General features: G+C 45.1%; 1 protein-coding gene across 1 annotated transcript; it reads right to left on the reverse strand.

The window, feature by feature from the left end:
• Positions 1–12,189: 12,189 nt before the first annotated feature.
• LOC142496914 (prostate stem cell antigen-like) lies at positions 12,190–22,211 on the reverse strand. The gene is made up of 3 exons (XM_075604014.1): positions 21,970–22,211; positions 14,392–14,532; positions 12,190–13,069 (listed from the first exon to the last, which is right to left on the reverse strand). Exons 1-3 carry the CDS (start codon positions 22,031–22,033, stop codon positions 12,828–12,830), a joined length of 447 nt encoding a protein of 148 aa, XP_075460129.1. The 5' UTR covers positions 22,034–22,211; the 3' UTR covers positions 12,190–12,827.
• Between the last annotated feature and the right edge of the window lie 1,396 nt (positions 22,212–23,607).

Raw genomic sequence — 23,607 nt, forward strand, 5'->3', positions numbered from 1 at the left:
CTCGCGCTGGCAGAAGGGGGGGGGGGGCAACTATACCACGGGGGACCTGGCTACATCCTCCCCCTGGTGAAAAACCCCAACGACCTCGCTTGGGATAATTAACTCAAACTGTACAGAAATTATATAATAAAAATGAATCAAAATATATAACTTAGCACAGGTATAACTCTAAACGAGGTTGCATAACTCGGTGAGCATCACAATCACAGACAGTATCTTACTCCGAGAACACTGCTGAGCCTCATAATGGGGTGCCCCCATTTGATCGTAGGTGACCCGAGTTGGAGGGTACCGGATTCGTTGGCTCCGACGGAGTTGCTCTTCTGCGACTCCCTCAGGGGAGTAGTACACATAGTCCTGAGGCTCGGCCTCTTCCCTTGAGGGGAGAATTGTCTCTGTACAGTCTCTGTTAGGCACAAAGCTTGGGCTCTGTGTATCCAAAGGCTGGCCTGTTGGTGCCACATTAATTAACGTTGGCCTACGAGGCCCTTTACCCGTAGCTCCTTCGGGAGATGCCCCTTCTGGGGAATGGTCCCTTTGAGAGGGTCCCTCCATAGGGTCTTCATAAGCTTCAGAGTGGGTCTCGTTAGTTACAGTCTCTTGACCCACCTCTGATAGATCGAACTCACCGTTGAGCGGTGTGGCCTGTAGTTCCTCTTCTTCGTCTCCCACTTGGGGGATGGGAAGAAGGTGGTTACGATGCCAAACCTTTACCCTGCCATCAGTGTCTCTGATGCGATAAACCGGGAGGCCGGGCATCTGTGACTCCACCTCATATACGCCGTCTCTCCACCGGTCCGCCAGTTTATGTTTTCCGGGGATTCCCAAATTACGAAGTAACACAGCATCCCCAGGACGTAACTCTCGATACTTGACTTTATTGTCATATCGTCTCTTGTTACCAGCATTCAGTTTGGCTGTAGACTTCTCAGCCTGTTGGTAAGCTTGTTGCAGACTGTCCTTTAGCCTTTGCACGTACTTGAAATGAGTGGTATTGGGTATCCCATCCGTTGATACTCGAAGACTCACATCTACTGGGAGTCTTGCCTCCCGCCCAAACATGAGGAAGTACGGGGAGAACCCAGTGGACTCATGGCGAGTACAGTTGTACGCGTGTAGCAACGTTTCTACGTGACGACTCCATTCTGCTTTCTGCATTCCCTTCAGAGTTCCAAGCATGTCCAACAGGGTCCTGTTGAATCGTTCAGGCAAAACATCTCCTTCGGGGTGGTACGGAGTCGTCCAGGATTTGGCGATGTTCAGCATTTTAAGTAATTCTCGGATCAGAGTACTCTCAAAATCTCGCCCTTGGTCGGAGTGAAGTCGGTTTGGAAAACCGTAATGAACGAAGAACTTTTCCCATAGAACTTTCGCGACCGTGATTGCCTTCTGGTCTTTTGTAGGGAAGGCCTGTGCATAGCGGGTGTAATGGTCCGTGATGACCAGCACATTACCGATTCCTCGACTATTAGGTTCGATACACAGGAAGTCCATACACACCAGGTCCATTGGACCAGAACTCTTAAGATGGGCCATGGGAGCTGCTCGGGTAGGCAACGTCTTGCGTTGAACGCACCGGGAACAACGGCGGCAGTGTTGTTCCACCGCTTCCCGCATCTTGGGCCAGAAAAACCGGTCTCGGACTAGTCCAAAAGTCTTCTCTACACCGAGATGCCCGTGTTCGTCGTGTAGAGACTTCAACACCATATATCTCAAGTTTTGGGGTAGAACTAGTTGTCGCCTATCAGGGTGGTTATGATATTGGACTACCCTATAGAGCAAACAATTATCTATCTCGAACTTGTCCACCTCACGCATGAGTAACGCGACCAGATCTCGGGGAGCACTCTTCAATAGAGCGGGGTTCTTTCGCTGAACGGCTTGTCGGATGATGCTGATTACTGGATCTCTTAATTGATAGTCCACTAAGTCTTTCCATCTTATGACTTTGTCCTGGGTTATGTTCATCCCTGCGGGGTCGCAGTAGGCAGCAGGGATCGCCTGCGACTGGCACCCTAACGAATCGGCAACTCTTAGTTCAGAGAATGCGACCTGATCATTGATGACGGCCGCTATACTACACATTGCTCGCATCCCAGATCCAGGGATCTCTTCCCATTCATCATCATCAGGGGTAGCACTCAATCCTGGTCGTCGTGATAGAGCATCGGCCCCAATGTTCAGAGGCCCTGGCTTGTACTTCATGGAGAATCGGTAGTTACATAGTGTCGCCAGCCATCGATGTCCGGCTGCATCCAATTTGGCGGAAGTATTGATGTACGTGAGGGGATTGTTATCGGTCCTTACCTCAAACGTAACACCATAGAGGTAATCATGAAGTTTCTCCGTGATCGCCCATTTAAGAGCCAGGAACTCTAACTTGTGTACCGGATATTTCTGCTCACTGGGTGTCAGACTGCGGCTGACGTAGGCTACAGGCCGAAGACCTTCGGGGTGCTTCTGATGCAGGACAGCACCCAGTCCATTGAGACTGGCATCCACATGCAGGACATATGGTTGTTCTGGGTCAGCATATGCAAGCACTGGTGCTTCAGTCAGACTTTTCTTCAAGTTCAGGAAGGCCCGTTCACACTCAGGCGTCCATTTATCGCCAAACGGTTGACGGGCCGACGTGGCCTTTCTCCCAGTATCTTCAGGGTATATCTTCAGCAAATTGTTCAGGGGTTTAGCTCGTCTAGAGTACCCTTCCACGAACCGACGGTAATACCCACAGAAACCGAGGAAGGACCGCAGTTCCGTGACATTATCGGGACGCGGCCAGTTCACCACAGCTTCTACCTTGGCTGAATCAGTAGCAATCCCCTGGGCAGACACGATGTGTCCCACATAGGTCACCGAGGTGTGACAAAACCTACACTTGTCGAGTGATAGCTTCAATCCTTCTTGGCCAAGACGATCTATCACCTTCAGCAGCCTCTCCTCGTGTTCTTCTAAGGTCTTCCCGAAGACAATGATGTCGTCCAGGTAAACCAGACACTCCCGAGGGTTCATGTCCCCTATTGTCTTTTCCATCAGCCGCTGGAAGGTAGCAGGGGCTCCACATATACCTTGGGGCATACGCGTAAACTGGTAGAAGCCCAGGGGACAGACGAAGGCAGTCTTTTCCTGATCCTCTTCACTCATGGGTACCTGGTAGTACCCAGATCGCAAATCGAGCACACTAAACCATTGGCTCCCGTTCAGAGCATTCAGGATCTCTTCAATACGAGGGAGATTGTATTGGTCAGGTACCGTACGATTATTCAGCGTTCGATAATCGACGCACAATCTTACAGATCCATTCTTCTTCCTTACTACCACTATGGGTGATGCATAAGGACTCCGCGACTCCGTCAGTATTCCAGCGGTCTTCATCTCCTCCAGGACATCCCTTACGTCGTCCACATCCCTGGGGGCGATACGACGAGAACGTTCACGGAACGGAGTGGCGTCACTCAGCCTAATAGTGTGTTGGGCGCTGCGGCTGCGGCCCACATCCATCTTACTGGTAGAAAATACTGTTCTTCTATCCCTCAGCTTGGCCGTCAGTCGACCCTTCCACTCAGTTGGCAGAGTCGAGTCCCCGAAGTTGAAGTCCAGGTCGACTAACTGCTCACCTACTGCAGCGGCGTTCACCTGGGGCACTGTTTCTACCGGGCTGACGGGATATATACTGCCCAGACTTTGTCCTACATCGATGTCCATTGGAAATGGAGAGATGTTTTGAATATACACATGGGTTCGGAGAGGAATTCGGGTCGTCCACTCTCTTACTTCAGGTATTACCCTATATCCTCTCTGGATCTCTTCCTCAGGGTCACTTTCCAGAGAGAACAGATGATCCGTCTCCTCCCGATCCGGATAACAGCACCAGACGGCCAGGCGTTTCACTCCCTCTGGTGAAATGGTCGTCAGTCCGCGTTGACGATTGTAGAGGTCCCCATGACGCTCCAAGGCATATACCCGGTGGCACTCTTCTCGTAAGACGGGGTCTAGGAGCGAATCGGCCAGCGGCAGCTCGTTGGTCTCTTTCAAGTAAGCTCGGATTATAGCTTGCACTATGTCCTCGTTGGTTCCCAAGATGATGGGGTACTTGCAATGATCGTGGGGCTCCGGGCATACCATGGCCGCTACCTGCATAGGGTGCTTCTTGCCGGTGTTCAGTTGGAGTATGTCCAGCTGGACCCTTGCAATCCCATCGATGGGGTAGTCTTCATTACTCAATCCCCTAACCTTCATATGTTCGGCCGGCCTCAGAGGGCAGTGTTGAAGGTGCTGGTCATAGAACTTGCGATATATTATGGTCACTTGTGACCCGGTGTCCAATAGAGCCGAGGCGTATATCCCTTCTATTACCACGGGCACGATGGCCGCAGGGCCCACTTGACTGCAAGCTTCACCGGGTGAGGCGTCATCACTGGGGCCAGCGTCAGCAGGGGAATCCGAGGGGTGTTCACATCAGGCTCGACGGTCTGTGCTCAGCATACCATCGATCGGGCTGTGCTTCTTCTGTCGGGAGGTTTTTCTTCCGGTTGGTCCTCCTTCTCCGGACAATAATACGAGATGTGGCCCTTCTTCCCGCAGTTGTAGCAAGATACCTCACGGCGGTCCGGACGACCCTTATACGTGGATGAGGACCGCTCAGAACTACGACTTTCCCGAACAGATGACTTGGGGGTCGCTTCCTCCTCTGGTGTGGAAGGTTTCTTACTCTTTGGGGCCGAGGGGGCCACAGGGTCATTCTTGGGGGTAGTTTTGGGTTTCTTTGATTCATGGAAATGGCGCTGCACTTCATGGTCTCTTATGTAATCCATTAGTTCCCCGTATTTAGGGGGTACTGCCGCGACCGGGGCGGCCCGCATCATTATAGCTATGTTGTGGTCAGGCAACGACCCCTTGAGTAGCTGCTTGAACCGGTAGCGGTCCGCTTCGGCCGCGGAAATGATATGCTTGTCCAGGAGGGTGCCCAGGGACAGCTGTAGGTCACAAACGAAGGCAGATAAATCTTTTCCTTCACGTTGTCGGAGGGCTTTGAATTGAGCCAGTAGCTCATCTTCGTCGTATTTTCTGGCAAAGGATTTAATTAGCATTTCCACTAGTTCCTGGGCAGTAACTTCTCCTTCCACGCTCTGGTGCGCCCGCACTAACCGAGCGGCGGGGCCTCGGAGGCACTCAACCAGTCTTTGTCTCTTGCTGGCTTCAGAACACGACCACTCCTCTATGATTTGAAGCGTATGGTCCCTCCATGCCTCGATCCCCTCTTCTCCCGTGGGCGTCGGCAGAATCCCAGAGAAGGCCTTGAGTTTCCGGTAGTTCTGTGCTTGGGTAGAAATGGTTACAGCTTCTACTAGTTGGGAGGCTATCGTGTTCACGTCAAGATTCCCACTAAGGGCCTGACTACTGCTCCCAGTTCCTACGCTAGGCATGGTTGGGGTCCTGCCAGGCCGTTGATCAGGGTTGGGTGGGATGAGCGGGCTCCCTGCCCAGCTGGCGGCACCTCCTAATCCGCTTGGGGTGAAAGAGACCCTAGGGGGGTCCACCCGGTGAGGCGTACTGGTCACTCGTTGGCTTGGGTGTAATACAGTACTAGAGGACGCTTCTTCAGGAGATTGAGAGTCAGAGTAGCTCATGCGGCAGTCCTCTGCGAAGGGCTCGGGTAGGTTTAATACATGGGGGGCCGTTTCTAAGCATATGTCACTCATGGTGACCAGGAGCCAGGTGATCCCCTGGCCGGCAACATCCAGTTTATAGTCTATCACCCGGGCGGTGGCCAACCCCAGGCAACTTCTTACTTGTGCGCGCACTGCAGATAAGTCTGTATCAATTGCTACCCCTGTCACTGCAATCGCGCGTCTTGGGGATACTTGATGCGCTAAGGCCCAGGCATGGACATCCTGCGGTGACAGCACGGACATGATGAAAATATGAATCGGACAATTTAGAAAAAAATGGAACAGGGCATCCCAGGACTTGATCTCAGCAGCGCCTCCAAATGTAATGGGTTTTCCCCCACCCACTCGCAGATAATACTGTGGAGGTGTAGGAACATACAAGGTTACTCAGGTGTGGTGCATTACCTGTTGGCTCACAGGAGGGCTGAGCTTCCGCCACGGGGAACCTGGAGTAATTGTACTAGGGTGATCACTTACAGCATCTTCTCTCTACATGCATGTTATACATCTCTGGGTGCAACGCCTCCACCTGGGAGGGATCCCAACGGAGTGGGAGGAGACCCTCACAGGAAACAACCACACAAAGCGAGCAAATATAAAACAGAACTGCCTTTACTGCATAGCATAACACATCAACATACCCATGACTCCTCTCTAGAGGAGCCACACATGGCGTCTCACAGGACGCTAACCACTATGCGCCACGGCGGACGCTAACCACTCTATGCCACGGCGGGCGCTAACACCTCTAGGTGTCTCGGCGGACGCTAACCACCTCTAGGCGTCTCGGCGGACGCTAACCTCCCACAGAGTGATCCCACCCCGTGTCCAGTAACCCCACCCAAATGTCTCGCACACCCAAAGTCAAATACCACTGTGCATGTGTATGTGTGACTGCGCAGCCACTATGTCTGGTGATAGGCCTGGTTGGTGCACGTGAGTTGCAGGTTACCTGCCCGGGCTCCAGCCACAGGTACCGCGATATCACTGGAGATCCGCCCGATCCGACGTTGTCCTCCACACCGCGTTGGGTGAATTCCAGCGCGGATAATATCACCTTAGTCCCAGGTTCGTTGGTGGGGTTCTGAGCCCAGAACCCACCTCGCAGGGCCGCACGGATTCAGCACTGTGTCCCTAGCTAAGTAACCAATTAATGGGGCAGTGTCCCTATCTAGGGCCTGTCCCTAAGCTCCACAAGCTACTAGGTGGCTCAGGACCTAACTGGGACCTTGGGGGCTGCTGGCCTAATGCTGGTCACTGACCCCTGCATCCACCTCTTACCCCTAGCTGGTCCGGATCCTGACTGCCTGCATGGCTGTAAAACCCAGCGAAATGTATCTATATCCCTCTGGGGAGATCTGCAGCCCTATTGGCTCCCTGGAGTCATGTGGCTCTGCCCCTGTGCACCCTGGGGGCTGTCCTTCCCGCCTTGCGCATGCGCGAGCAGTTTGGGGGCCTCTCGCGCTAGCTAGCCTCCTGCGCATGCGCAACAGCGCTGAACATGGCGGCGCCCTGCTTCCCGAGCTGCCGCTACCCACGCAACGCGACCGCGGCCTTAGTAACGGCCTGATCGCGTCCCCGGCAACCGGCCCGCTGCTTGCCTAGCAACCGCTCCGCTTGCGTTCCCGGCAACCGGCCGCAACTCCCAGGTACATGCTGCTCGCGCTGGCAGAAGGGGGGGGGGCAACTATACCACGGGGGACCTGGCTACACATGCGTCAGTAATGGTGGTATGGTGCTTTCCCTGGCCACAGTGAGGTGTGTTTGCCTATAGTGCACGTGCCATGTCTGACCAGAGGAGGGGACAGGGATAGACTACTTTATTTGTCCCTTGTGCTGCAGACGTTTGCTTGTTCTTCCCAAGGACAGTACATCTTTCTACGTGTGTGTGTGTGTGTGTGTGTGTGTGTGTGTGTGTGTCAATCATGTCCCTCCAGTTTTTTTGCGGGGACTGTACTTATTATAGATGCTGCCTGACAGGTATTTTTCAGCGTGACTTGCATTTAATTAAACACTTTGCATAGAGCCCATGGCTGCTGGTGATACAACATATTCCAGTATTATTCAGAATATCACAAGGTTTTCATTAGGATTGGATTCCCATGTCACAGAATATCACAACATATCCTATCACAATGCTCCCGAGCGAGCAATGACTCCTGCTACATGGTGTATGTGTATCACACTCTGCTCTAGAAACCAGACAGTTACATGTGCACATTTTCAGGAAACATGTGTGTTGTCTGACATGGAAGGATTGTTGGAACAACAAGGGGAAAACTTGAATAATTTTTCTCAGTCCTTCTTCGGTAATCATAATTCAGGCCTAAAAAGGAAATCAATATTTTGCCCAAATTACAACCGGGGACCCTTCATTACCACTTTTGAGGGCCTAGTAGAAAGGGACTTGAGGTTATTAGCCCAAGGTTTCTCACAATCCTCCATACAGGCAAAAAACTTAACATACACTGAATATCAGCAATTAGAACAACTTAAATCTAGAACAGATATCATGTTTCGTAATGCAGATAAGGGTGGGGCTTTGGTAGTTCTGTCCACTGCACAATATAGACAGGAGGCTCTGAGGCAGTTGAGTGATGTCACACATTATAAACCCCTTAGAGGGGATCCTACTGTGAATTTTTCTCTACAATTAAAAGAACTTATTGATTTTGGAAATTTTTTATATGTTATTGATAAAAAGGAAGTAGATTATTTGAGCTGTCCACATCCCGTGATTCCGGTATTCCACCATCTTCCAAAGATCCATAGGTCACTGGTCGACCCTCCGGGCCGCCCTATAGTGGCTAGTATTGGATCTTTGGGAGATGGGTTATCGCGGTATGTGGACAGCTATCTCAAACCACTGGTATTTCAATTACCATCATACATTAAAGATTCAGCAGATGTCATGATCGATCTAGGGGACGTGGTCTGGAAATCACATTATAGATGGGTCACATTAGATGTGGTTTCTTTATATTCAATTATACAGCACCAACATGGGTTATCAGCGGTTAATCACTTTTTAGATATGTCACAATTATCCACTTCACTTTGCACTTTTCTTTTAGAATCTATCTCTTTTTTACTCACTCACAACTATTTTTTATTCGATTCACGATTTTATTTACAATTATTAGGCACTGCAATGGGCACGAGTTTTGCACCATCATACGCAAATTTATTTATGGGTTTTTGGGAGTCACAGTTTATATATCACAGCACCAACACTTATCGTTCTAATATCATATTCTTTAAACGATACATCGACGATCTCATAATGATATGGGACGGAGATGAATCGTCGTTGAATTCTTTTGTTAACACATTAAATAATAATGATTTAAATATCAGATTTGTCCATGAACAGAATATTAATTGTATTAGTTTCCTAGATCTCCTCCTCTACATCGATCATGACATGACAATTCAATCACAAATATTCCGCAAACCAAATTCCAGGAATACATTGCTCTCTGCCAAGAGCTGTCACCCACGGTCATTGGTTAAAAGCATTCCCAAAGCGCAATTTTTGAGATTGCGCAGATTGTGCACAAATGATGAGAGTTTTATTGTACAATCGAAGGAACTGACAAATAGATTTCTGGAAAGAGGATATACCCAGATAGATATCCAAGAAGCGTTTGAGTCAGCTGAGTCCATGGATAGACCAGTACTCTCAAGAAAGCAAAAGAGACCAAAAAGTAAACCACCTTTAGCATATGGTGAGGAATGTCCATTGTTTATTTCCACATATAGTCGCCAAGCACGGAATATACGTGACATAATTATGAAACATTGGGCTACTTTATCTTTAGACAAAGATCTAACAAAATTTGTAAAAAATGGTCCTAAATTTACATATCGGAAAGCGCAGACATTGGCGTCACATCTTTCACCCAGCTTATTCCAAACAAAATCAGAATTTACAAACATAAGGGGGATACCCAAAGGTTTTTTCCAATGTGGAAACTGTTCAATGTGCAGGTATGCATGTAAAACCAAGACCATAAAGTATGATGATAACAAAAAGAGCCATGTTATAAAAACATTTTTAAATTGCAATACCACCTTCACTATCTACTTGTTACAGTGCGGGTGCTCTATGCGGTACGTTGGCCGCACAAAAAGATCTTTAAAAACACGCATCGCGGAACACGTTCGCTTAATAAAAAAGAATGATGTTACACATCCAGTGCCCCGACATTTCTCTAAGTGCAGTGAGGGTGGTATTGAGAATTTTTCATTCATGGCCCTTGAACATGTTCCTCCACATACGAGGGGAGGAGACAGGGAGGGTACGCTTAATCGGCGTGAAATGTACTGGATATACACCTTGCGCACTCTCCACCCACTTGGCATTAACCAGGAGTGGGAACTTAAACACTTTCTGGCTGCTTGAGTGGAGGGGGAGTATGTGTGGGGGGTGTTACTCCAGTATATTTATAATTATGGAATATTGCTATGTGTGAACAAGTCCTATCTAGGAAGTTTTGTTTGGCTTTGGTGTATATATTATGTCTGCCACATCGCATTTCAATTTATACTGTTATTTGATCTGAATATGTTATGCCTTGTGTATAAGGATATATGCTATTTCTTTATAAATCCATCAGGAGACGGTTGATCCACATCATCCGATTCTAATATGACAGATTATGTAATTCGTGTTGTTCTATTAATTATATATTATGTGATTATGTACTATGTGAGCATTACAATGTCTTTGTTTTTAATCCCAAGCTTTTTACTGGTAATAGGTGTTTATGTATGTCTATTAAGTTTATATATGTGGGTAATATGTATTTGGTCCCTTTAATAGGATGACGTCCAACTCTGACCCTGTGTTGAGATGTGGGAGGCACTTGCCAATTAGGGAGGTGCCTAGTGTACACGTCATTTCCTATATAAGATCCGGTATTGTGTGGGGATCTTCACTCTTTGAAAAAGTCTTTCTATAGACGAAACGCGTCAGAGTGGTGCTATGTATGCTCACTGTGGAGCTTAATAAAGTTTTTTGAATTTTCCAAGCGTTGGTTGTGTGGAGTGCTGTGACCGCGGTTACCAGATCCTCCCTCTTACACGTCATATCCGGATAGGAGCACGCCGACACCACGAGGAACAAAGATGGCCACCGGAGCGTTCTTGTAGCTACAGTGCAGAACGGGTGTCGTGAGTACACAAGAATATATGCAGTTATGTTTTAGGCAGTTGTGAGGCTACTTGGCACCGCACTGTGATTTACTGTGGGGTCTTTTCTTTGAAGAGGCTCCGCTGTATCTCTATGGATTGACCAGCCCACTGCCTGCATTCTCACTGCTTTCCTCACTAAGGACTGTATAACTTACTTATCAGTGGTGTCAGCTCCAAGTTTTATGGGACATATGCAGACTCAATAGTGCTGTGGTTTAGGAGACTCGGTACTCAACGGGTTAACACCCAAGTGTTTTTTATTCAGAATATCACAAGGTTTTCATTAGGATTGGATTCCCATGTCACAGAATATCACAACATATCCTATCACAATGCTCCCGAGCGAGCAATGACTCCTGCTACATGGTGTATGTGTACACTGGCGACACACTTTATTCGAGCTCGGCTAGTCCCACGAATTCGGGTATACCCGGGTGTATTGAGGTTTGTGACTGTTTTCTGCCCGAGTATATTGGGTTATTTTCCAAGCAGGGATTGAAGCATTTTATTCCCGCTGGCTGCAATACTGCACAGTATATATATATATACTGCATTACAATTCATGAATTTATGCCATCTGGTAGACACACGAAGCATTGCAGCCTATTAAATCCTAATCATTATCATTTAACAGATCAGCCGCCTGTCAGCCAGGCATGAACCCAGGCTGGGAAGGCAAACGCAACGGGGCTTGTCAGAGGTGAGGAGCGGCGCATTCCAGGTATATACCAGGTACATACTGGGTATTTGCTCGAATAAAGTGTGTCGGTGCAGTATCACACTCTGCTCTAGAAACCAGACAGTTACATGTGCACCCCCACAAAGTCAGCGTTGAATTTCTTAGAGGCTTCTGAATGGAAAAGTGTTTTGTTAACGAAGTGCTTTCTCGCCCCCTTATCTCACCCAGTCCTTATCAGTGAACCAGTAAAATGAGTGGGAGGGGCGACTCTTGTTCTTGCTGGAAACAGTGACATCACACAATGACATCACACAAAAGGGATGGAAACCAAACCCCTCCCAAGTCTAACTTGAAAAAAGAAATATAAAATACTTATAGGTGTCAGATTTGGGTAAAAAGCTATCAATCCCCCAAGATGAGACCCCTTAAATATGTCACTGGAATTAGTACACCTTGGTCCTGGAAGGGTTTGCCCCTTTAAGTGCACGTACTGAACCACCACCCACAGTGTTATCACAGCATATAACAGCTATACCGCAGGAGCAGGGTTTGCTCTGTGTGCGCTATACAAGACATTGAGATCCATAGTTAGATATTTAGCTGTATTTAGAACAAAAAAAGACATCTGAAGGTTGATACATCGCCTTTGGAATGTTTGCTGAGCAGTGCTACATTTTATTGAACCAACATAGCAATAATTCAAATATATATTATAATATCTCCATAACAATGTTTTCAAGACTGCAACTATCTTCAAATATTATGCCAGCCATAGATATATAACATAATATATTAACTGCTTTACACACAGATGTTGCCAACGTTATTGCATCACATGGCGCTCTGCAGCGGGAGAAACACAACGCACGAGCGCGAGAAGCCGCCATTATTTTGAACCAGCCGCATGTTAGGTCGGACTTCTTTCCTATTTAACCTGCGGGAGCGCGCCGCAGGACGCTAACGTTTGGGTAAATCTGCATGTAAAGCAATCTGTATAATTATCTGTAGTTAAACCGTATCTCTCATCTGTATCAGTAAAGAGCTCTAACCCAGGCAGTCTTCAATGTGCAAAAGCGGAATCTTTTGTATTCCCTTTTTTAAATTTTATTTTTAATTAAAGAACAAAATAGGTATTTATTCTGGTGATTCCATCAACGTTTGGGCACTTAAATACTTTCTTTAACAGGTGATGCTGTCGATATAAACGCGTGTCGGTGAAGGAAAGAATATGTAAAGGAGAGCAGGATACACGTGGCGATCTATCCTTCCTCAGTATATAGTTATATAGTATATAGCGTAAGTATAGTTAGAGTGGATACAGCAGCGAGCAATGCGGTCCCCCTGTGAGTATCCGAGGCGCTACTGAGGTCCCCCTCCTCCGTTTTAACGCCCATGTTCTCCATTGTGTTGCAGAAGTTGAAATTGCAGCAGTAAATGTGTTTCTTTGGCTTCCAAATGCTGTCATCTAACCCTTCACATTCAGCAGAGCTGGCACATCCCTTGGTGGTTGAGATTTTGGACACTGGAAATGTAGAAATGAGAACAGTTACAATGAGAAATGTAGAAACGGGCCATTAGTGATTGGACAGCTATTACAAAAAGCTAAAGAGGGCTATATACTAAGGCAACGGTGCAGGTAAATGGATACAAGTAGCGTAATTTTCATCTTGCGCCTCTGCTCCAATATGTCAAGCGGTTCTCTGCCGTTATTGCCACGTATGTGTTATTGCAATTGGGGAATGTCAAAGGGATGAGTTAGGGAGGAGTTACATGGGGCACAGATCCGAATGAGATGCATCTTATTGTATGACACCTTTTCACCCTCTTATCTGCGTATAGAAATCCGCCAGGTTTTAGGTGCCGTAACTATCTGCCTAAGATGTAAAAACTGTTTTGTTACATTTGACGCAGCTGTCCTCCATAAATAGTGCAGTGCATTAAGGCAATTTTGGAGCAAAGAGCGTGCGTTATAATACATAGTCCGCTTAGAGAAGAACAGCGGAGAGAATCACTCGAGGCCATGTTAAAAGGACTGTTACTAACTAAAATATACTGAGATTATACTTAGAAAACAAGGACCGGATAACAGTGTCATTATGACAGTGTCATTATGATTATGACCATAATGTTTATGGCACTGGAAGTACAATGGAGGGGGAAGTGCAGTGAGATTCATTACAAATTCTTCTTCTGCTTCTCCTGCTAAATCACAAGCCTCTGTTCCTAGCCCCAAGCCCCGCAGGACAGGCCGGTGCTATTCCAGTAGGGGTGGGATCCAGTAGAATTAGTAATGAATCTCAATGCCCTACAGCATCTCATCTACTTCCATTGACATAAAGGACAACACACAGAAACATATGACCGCCTCTCGAGAAGTAATTCACAATCTCATTTGATTTAATTAAAAAAATATATATAATCCTATACATTTCTTTTAACACTTTAAAGTTGATTTATCAGGGTCCTCTTGCTGCAATATGAAGGTATTAATTGTGTAAAGACAGCACCAGGGTTCTCAACGCAAACAAGAAACCCTACTGAATTGGCACCGGTAATACCCCAATTTTGCAGCTGGAATTTGGATCCTGCAAATAAACCCTTATAATGTTCCTTTTTAAAAGACGTGTTCCCTGTCAATAATGTTTTAATTGGAGAAAAAGCTTTAAATCTTCAAGGGGAATGTCCTATGTTGTCCTTTGATGGATTTAATACAATTGTATTGTCACACCGTGTGCCCATCATGGAAAACCTTTTTAACATCTTTGCTGCCAGAACAGCAGTTTTGCAAGGTGTTTGCAATACAATTTTGTATCAATATACACAGAATAGCTACTTTGCACTCACAAATGTTAATTCCTGGGATTCCAGTCTTTTTCTGTTCGATTTTGCAGAAGGGTTTTTCTTCGGTGCAGTTTTCTGGAGGCCGTTGGTCACACAGTGTGGTGTTGCTCAAATTAAGACACGAGTAGCACATGGTGGCATTCCCTGGCAAAGAAAGAGATATGGCTTCTTAACCAATTGTACACTGATTTCAGTCTTGTCAAGTTCCATCAGTCTCACACATCTGTTGCTGAAGTCACACTGCCCTGATAGTTCCGTCTCAGTATCTCACGTTGGGTGTAATTGTGTGTTTATGTCATTCGCTCAGCTATGAACCAGCATCACACTAAGTTAGTTTGAAGACGGGACATCTAGTAGAGTGCTGGTAACACATATTCTGACCATTGGATCCCAGATACCTGAGCTCACGGTGGGGAGAGTTGGAGAATTTGTGAATCCCATTCATTTGAGAAGGATTTGATCTCTTCTCCAGCAAGAGGCAACAACTCCATAAGGCCCCCTGAGAGCTGAGTTAAAGAATGAGCACTCATCTACTAACAAGAAGACTGTGTAAGGCTTCTACCATCTCAGTATCTTCTATTTCAAGGGTTGCCAACAGCTACCAACAGGTCGGGTTTTTAGGATATCCCTGCTTCAGCACAGGTGGCTGTCTTTGACTGAGCAACTGATTGAGCCACCTATGCTTCAGCAGGGATATCCTGAAAATCTGACCTATTGGCAGCTCTTGAGGGCTGGAGTTGGCCACCCTGCTCTATCTAGCTGCCGCGACTAAGGGCAGCTGATACTTTCTCTTTGCATTTATAAACTTAATTGTGCTAAAGCTGCAGTGCCACGCAACTCACAATCCTGGAATTGCAACAACAAAAAGTTAAACAGTCCCATTACATTTGGAGGGGTTGGTAACCCTAATGAAATCTTATCATTTTTTGGTGGCTGTGGGAAATTAAAATATCAGGCAAAAGATAGTGATTACCTCATGGGGAGCGCCTGACCAAAGACCAAAATCAGTGAGATTTGGGGATTTTGGGCTGAAAAATTGCATTTTAATAGAAGAGTACAGATTTTTTTCTTTTATCAATGAGACTCCATTGAAGTTTATAAGACCGCTGATGCTAACAATCAGTGAGTGACTCTAAATGAATGAGAGTTGACAGTTCTGTGGCATGCAAATCCCATGCGCTAGGCTGTCTAATAATAAGGTCATAATAAAGGATGAGCTCATTTAGACGTTGAAGGTCCAGTTGGGGTTAATACTTGTACCTGATCCCTTATCGTGGGTTGTCTAAACAGTGTAATGGTTATAATGAACCTTGCCCTTGCTTTTAATAATACTACATGTTTTTACTAACGATATATTTAAAAAATCCATGACCCACAGAATGGTGTTAGACAAAAAGATGAAAAACTTTTTATTGGATAATTATCCTTATGTGCCCTAATAAAGCTGATGCGTAGCCTCTGTAGTATTGCTATGATTGGTATAAAGCTATATTGAATTTGTATTTGCTACAGACACTTTTGTTGCTTAATATAAATGACCCATAACAGGTAGTACAAAATAATACAAAGGAATATAATGTTCGTGGCTGGGTGAATAGAGCTAATACAATGTTTATTATGGTGTTCAGTTTTTCCCTATTCATCAGTTGTCTACCCTTTTAAGACCTGTGCATCATTTGAGGTATGTTAAAAAAGCTTTGCAAATTCAGAACTGCCTTTAACTACTAATAACAGCAAAAACACAACAGAGAATACATTATACATTATGCTTTTGGTAGCACTCACATGGGCTCATACCTTAAGTTTCAACATTTACTGTGATCATGGCTGAGTTTGTGTCACTTTATTTGTAGACTCAAATAATCTGCCCTGTATGCATCAGGATCTTGACTCTGAGTGAGGAATTGGTATAAAATTTGTGATTAATGGCAGGGGGAGGGGGAGAATATGATGTCTGTGGTTAGTTAGTAAAGTCTTTGCTTGGAGTCGATAACTGGGCAAGTCAGTGGACAGGGATGTTTTTTGGGGAGATGAAAGTTGAAAGCTTTAAACTCCATCCATGTCTCAGATCACTATGTTCACAAACTGCCGTCCAAAAAATGATGGAAAGTGTGTCAATCACCCAGATGTGACACCTTAAACATGTCACCACTATTAGTACTGTACTCTTTGGTCCTAGGAGAGACTGCTTCTTAAACCATTTGAGTGCCACCGGTGTGTCCGCACTCAACCATGTGATTGCTTGGTGTAGCCATCACGTGTGGGCCAGCAGGACATCAATGGCCGTGGAGGGTTTTCCCCTTCCGTTGTGATCACGTTCACCACTTCATTTGATTGGCAAATGTGATCTTATCCTAGAAAACAAGCGTTTAATTCCCATAGAGTGCCATCCTTTACGATATGCCGAGTACATCTCATATCTCTATATCGCAGATCGCTGCACTCTTAATAATTGTTTGGAGAACCAGTATGCATACAGTATGTGGCTTCATTGTCCTTATGATGTTCACTGGATGTCTCCAGGACGGACAATGAAGTGCAGAATACCTTCTCACATGGATTAATTACTAGATTTCTATATATTTATAACGTATAGAGTGGTCCTTTACATTAGGCCTGTATATATAAAAAAAACTGATTTCTGCACTAATAATAGTCATAGAAAAGCTGCAGAAAGAGATACTTGCAGTGAAGTGAAAGGCTGCGCTTGTAGTGCCTGGCGACGTCGACGTCGCGCCAGAACAAATACATTGAAACCGTTGCATGTGCTTATTGTAGGCGCGACGGCGACCGCTATAGTAAGTAGGGGTTAACCCACCCTCCCCCGCCACCCACCAGGGAGGTCTAACACCCACCCCGGCACAAGTACCCCCACCCTCTACCCATTGATTGCCACAGTGATATATCATACCCATATACTATGGGCATGATACGCCACTACAGCAGTCAATGGTCAACCTATTAAAACAATCAAACACAACAATACACAATGAAAGAAATAAACAAGCACCTAAACACCACAAGAATAAAAGAGGGTGTATCCAAACGTTTAAACACTCTTTATATAGGGTGATATTCTTCAAAGTATCAGTGCATCTGACTCGATGGTCATTAGTATTGTTGCGCTGCAAGGACAGCACATGAATCCCTATCGATGTGGTGGGAAATGGCAATAAAGTCCGCCATACAAGTGTTAGAGAACAGAAATGTAAAGCGGCTGAGTCCAGTTGTTCAATCAGTACTGATCTTCTATACGCCACCCTCAGTGAGTACCCTTAGACGTCCGGCTGTAATTGTATATACCGGGTAATATATTGCAGTTATATGCTCTCAGCTAGTGAAGCCACCTAAGATTATTGTGTAATTGCTCTATTTAGTGGCAACTACACTTATATTGATGTGGTGTGTTACGAGTGCTTCATTCGGTAATTAGGAGGTAAAGGAGTTTACCACCTAATTATAAAATAGTTTATTATCCTAGCTCCGAGAGATCAGCTACCTGGGGAAATACACTAAAAAGTTCTACTATACTAGATGGATAGTAGGTAACTTTGTTACTCCATAATATGATATTTGTAAGGTTGTGTCCCACCCTGGCAACAAGCAGCTCATTTAAAAGCAAAAAGTAATCCAGTTGAAATTGCTGTAGTCAAATGTACTGTAGGCTGTGCCTGAGGCTAACTGTGTTATGGGGTGTTTTCAACCCGTAACCTCGAAAAATCGCAGCTTATATCTGTCTGACCAGGTTTGGGAGATTCTGTGTGCTCCAGAATAGTGCTGCTTGCCTATTTATCAACTCCGGTTGGTTACGGGAGTCGTATGGAGGCTATGCCTGAGGCTAACTGAGTTATGTGGTGTTCAGAACCACTAACCTCGACAGTCGCAAACATTTAGCGTATCTATTGAGGCATTAGAGATCCGTAAGCTCAGAGTGGTACTGCCTGTGTGCCTGTCAGCTGACGGCTTTCTCAAGGCTTCTGTTATTATTCTAACACTAAAACCGCAAAAGAATTAAAATGTATATTATACCAAAATACTGCAATACAATTAAAGAAACACCAAACCGACAAAACAAATCAAGAAATAAAACCGCTAACCAATCCAAAAATGTACTAAAAACAAGCCATCCAAATACCAAACAACTTAGTGAAAACAATAAACAGAAATAGAAAAAATAACAATCAATTGTAAACAAGCATTTGACAAAAAATGCATTGCCTGCAAATGCTTGTTTTCATTTGATTGTTATTTTTTCTATTTCTGCTTATTGTTGTCACTAAATTGTTTGGTATTTGGATGGCTTATTTTTAGTAAATTTTTTGATTGGTTAGCGTTTTTTTCCTTGATTTGTTTTGTTGGTTAGGTGTTTCTTTAATTGTATTATAGTATTTTGGTATAACATAATTGTAATTTTTTTGCGGTTTTGGTGTTAGAATAATTGTATTGATGTGTAGTTAAGGCTTTTTAGTTCTTTTATTCTTTTGGTGTTTAGGTGCTTGTTTATTTCTTTAATTGTTGTGTATTGTTGTGCTTGATTGTTTTAATACAGTAGGTTGGCCATTGACTGCTATAGTGGCTTATCATGTCCATATTATATGGGTATGATGTACCACATTGCCAAATCAATTGGTAGAGGGTGGGGGTACTTGTGCTGGGTTGGTGGTTAGGCCTTCCGGGTGGGTAGCGGGGGAGGGTGGGTGAATACCTTAATTACTATAGTGGTTATGAATCACTAAGGTGATTAAGGGGTTAAGGGCCATTAGATTGTATTTTTTCTTGTACTCTTGCTGCCAACGGAGGACATGGACCTGGAGTATGCTGATGAGGATGCCCTTCATGATGGCAGGGGTAAGTAGAAGTTGTATTTACTTTATGCTTGCTGGCTAATGTTTAATTTTGAATGGGCAAATGAGCGATTATAATAGTAATTTTGCCCATTACTGTACTGTACGTGTTGGGGTTGGCGGGGCGGGGGGGTAGTTGGGGTTAGAGGAGGTGGGTAGTAGGTTTGTTATGTTTTTGCATGTTTATTTTGGGTAGCGAGGATGGGTGAAGTTGGCATTTGGCCCTTGGTGGGTGTTTAGGCCTTGCGTTTGGGCAGCTGGAGGGGTTCACCCCTACATTACCTTAGCGGTATTAACATAAGGTAATGAAGGAGTTAACTCCACCCGCAACCCCCCGCAAGGCCTAAGCACCCACCAAGGGCCAAATACCACCTTCACCCACCCCCGCTACCCACAATAAACATGGCACCGGTAGTTAACTCCTTCATTGCCGTAGCGGTTAGCCACTAAGGAAATGAAATTGGCTGTAAATGCATTTTTCCTGCATTTGATTCATGACAGGGTTCTCCGGTGCTGATATTAATGTGTATCAGCTTCGGAGACCCCTGGCATCAATCCAATGCAGGAAAAAAGGAATGTGTTTTTCTAAGTCCCTCTCTCGCCGCCGCCTCAGAAGCTTCTTCATAGCATCACGTCAACTTTTTCTGGCGAGAGGAATTTGGGAGGAAATCGCCATACTAGAGCCGGAATAGGCCTCGATAAGCTAATCGAGGCTACTAAAATTGCACGAGTTTCAAAACTTGCCGATAAGGGGCTTATCGCGGCTCACTTGGAGATGTGTTTTGGACAACTGCAAAAAAGTGCGATTAATGCATTTGCCGCCCACTTATCGAGGCTTACTGAATCGCTGTAGGCATTTTTGGCCAATAACAGCTAAAAAGCCTCGATAAGTGGGTTATGAAGGCTACTAGAATAGGCCCCTGAGTTTGAATCAGGGGACAATGGTTACTTCCCGGTGTCGGCTCCTTGGGTCCTTGGCAAGTCACTGTAAACTAATCTGGACAGGGATTGTGTCTATAACAATCCTATGTGCTGCGTATGAATCGCTGTCCTGTAATAGTGAAGCAGGAGAAAAGCGCTATATGTAATAAGATGTTATTATTATTATTTTCTAAATAGATACTGGCATGTCCGTTATTTGGTATTTCCACCCCTTTCTGACCACTGTTATTTTGACCTGTCAAAGTTCCCCATCTGGCTGTGAAAAGGTTAATGTGTAAAGGTGCCAGGAGTAGTGCCACTAACAGCACTTCTTTACAGGTGTATGTGACGCCCAAAGTGGATGAACAAGATTGTTCTGCACCGCCCGCGTGTGAAAGTGAATCGGATCACTGAGTGCTTAACCACACACACACACACACACACACACACACACACACACACACACACACACACACACACACACACACACACACACACACACACACACACACACACACACACACACACACACACACACACACACACACACACACACACACACACCATTCACTAAAAACCGCAGTCTGGAGGACAGTAATAACCCATCACAGAGATTTAGGATTATAGTGTTCCCAGTGTGTGTATTTAAGTGAATTTCATTCAGAGCACACAATCTAGTGTGCTCACCACTTTAGTGTTCCCACGGGAAAGAAAAAAAACATTCATTATCATCCTTAAGCAAAGAGGCGAAGCATTCATATTAAGGTTTATTTAAAACCGCTTAAAGCAACAGTCCAAGCTACCATTTATTTATTTTATTATTTCCCCCCCTTTAATATGCGCATTAATACAATCCATACAATGATAAGTAATTAGCTTAGTTGCCAATCGATTCATTCTCCTGTGATCGATCGGCGGAGATTCGGCTCAGGGGGTTGACTAAATGACTGCAGAGGAGTATTGACTCAGTATCTGTGACTTTATAAATGGTTGCTATAGAAACAAACAAGGCTTGTTCCATTATAATACATTAAAAATGTCATTCAGAGATGTTTAAAGAAAAAAAAATGCTGAAAGTATTTTCACATAGTACAGAACTGATTTATTAAAAACCACACATGTAGGTTATTGCTCGGTCTGCAGCTGTAAGGAAGCTGATTATGCTGCTACAGTAAGTCGTTTCACCTCTTTTCTGCCAGAGAGGCTGTACAACAGTTACCCGCTTTAATGCTGCAGAAGCCGACAACAGTAACCCCTTTTGCATCAGAGAGGCCTGCAATGCACTATGGCAGGGGTTCTCAACTCCAGTCCCAAGATCCCCCAACAGGTCGGGTTCTAAGGATATCCCTGCTTCAGCACAGGTGGCTCAGTCAAAGACCGAGCCACCGATTGAGCCACCTGTGCTGAAACAGGGATATCCTTAAAACCCGACCTGTTGGGGGTTCTTGGGGCTGGAGTTGAGAGCTCCTAGGTTAAGAGTGGAACAAATACTTTCTAAGTTGGATGGCTCACCTAATCTCTGCAGGGCATTTGAACCCATTTTCTTTTTCAAGTAGTCTTTGCCATAAGTCACCTTCTGGTGCTATGGGACGCCTTCCAGCTCATTGATTTGAATGGGGTGTAAGGCGTCTTATGGTAGAAAACTGCGCAGTAAACATGGCCCTAAATGTCAAGGCGTACCTTGTAGATGCTTAAAAAAATAACATTGCTCCATACACTTCTAACATATCTTTGGTTACAGGGGATTTAGAGAGAGGTCAACAAGGAGTCGCTAGAAAAGGTCAAATAATACGTTTAGGATGACGATCTTACTCACCTGTGGCTGAGCCCAGCAGAGCAAAGCATGTTAAGGCTGCTAGGTGCACAAAGGTCATTTTCATCCCGGCAAAGACAATCTTCTGTTTTTTATGAATTGCAACAGGTGTAAGCTGTGTCTCAGTAATAAATCACCAGGGTCCCATCTAAACCCCAAATCCCACAGTGGCTCAATAATACTGGACTGTAGCAAATGAGACAGAGATATCGGGCACTAACACGTCACCTTTGTCACACCTCAAATTTATTCTCCTCTTACACAATCTGGCTGTCGCTGGCCAAAATGACGATCCCATTGGAAGCTTAGTTGGCTATTTTCGACATCGTTAATTAAACGACCTCGACCAAAAAAAAAAACTAGAATATGTTGTCACATAAAATTGTGTCGTCATCGGCTTTGCAAATCACTCAATGCTTTTTAAATGGGATAGACTGATATAAAATGAAATTGTTATAGAGCACGTTACAGGGTTTATATTGGGTATTATAGGGTGTGAGGGATTCTGACATCCAGGAATTCCACCGAGTATTATTAGTGAGTATTATTAACACAAAAATTAACAACATATACTCTCCAACTACACGTATACAGGATTTACCAGGTTTTCTACCTTTTTTGGGGGTCCTGCACCTAATGAAGGTTAGTGGTACCAGTACCTGTAGTAACCATTTTTGCCTGTGTGAAAGAGCAGGGGATTGATCCTCTGCTACAATTGGTTGAATCTCGGATCCTGCAGCTATAATTAGAGCAGCTGGCAACTGATGTTACATGCTCTACATGTACATGAAAAAGGAAATCAGATACATTCTTATGTCAGAGGGTTTTCAACTCCGCTCCTTCTGTGCGTCTACATACAGTAGTAACATAGAAATAAATCAAATACTGAAGTTATATGTTAACATAGCACTCTGTAGGTTGTTCTCCCTTGCTTGGAATCCTCAAATCCGCATAGAGAAAGGATCTAAAGGGGATTTATTTGAAAGCAGCTGTCCCAAGACTGATTCCTCAGCGTACTGAATGGGGTACCGGGTCTGATTAGACCCAAGTACTTTATTTGTAATCTTTTCTTTTCATTCAGTCCTCACTCTTACATGATCTGGATTTAGCAGGACGCAATGGTCCAGATAAACTTGATAAATGGCGCTAAACCAGATAAAATAGCGCTAAACTTTACAGTATGATTCATACGAAAGGGAGTAGAGAAGTGTGAAAGTTTAACACCCTTTTCTGGATCTGGGCCAATGAAACTAAAGCATTAGCATGTTGTGTACGTGTACATATCCCTGCTTGTTATGCCACCTCTGACCTTATTGCAGGCTTGCCTTTTTCATAGCTAGGATTCCTTTATGCTTATGTCGCCATGTAGCCCCCTGCTACTAAAATCCTTTGCCCTATGTGCTGTCTGTTTAGGATCACCGAGCAGTGCTAGGGTTAAGTCTCTTGCACATGGGCCTGCATGTGTGATGTCTGACCAGAGACACAAAGTAGCCAAGTGCAGGTGGAGGAGTCTGGCGCTGGAGTCACATGTGAGCAGGATTACCACCTCTCCGGGTTTGACCCTGAGACTCCAGGTTTCAGCCACTTACCTCCAGGCTACGGGTCGGCGTCGTCAATCTCAGGGTGGCGGCGGGGTGCGGT

The sequence above is a fragment of the Ascaphus truei genome, chromosome 6 (genome assembly GCF_040206685.1).
Source record: "Ascaphus truei isolate aAscTru1 chromosome 6, aAscTru1.hap1, whole genome shotgun sequence".
In the NCBI taxonomy this organism is placed as follows: domain Eukaryota; kingdom Metazoa; phylum Chordata; class Amphibia; order Anura; family Ascaphidae; genus Ascaphus; species Ascaphus truei.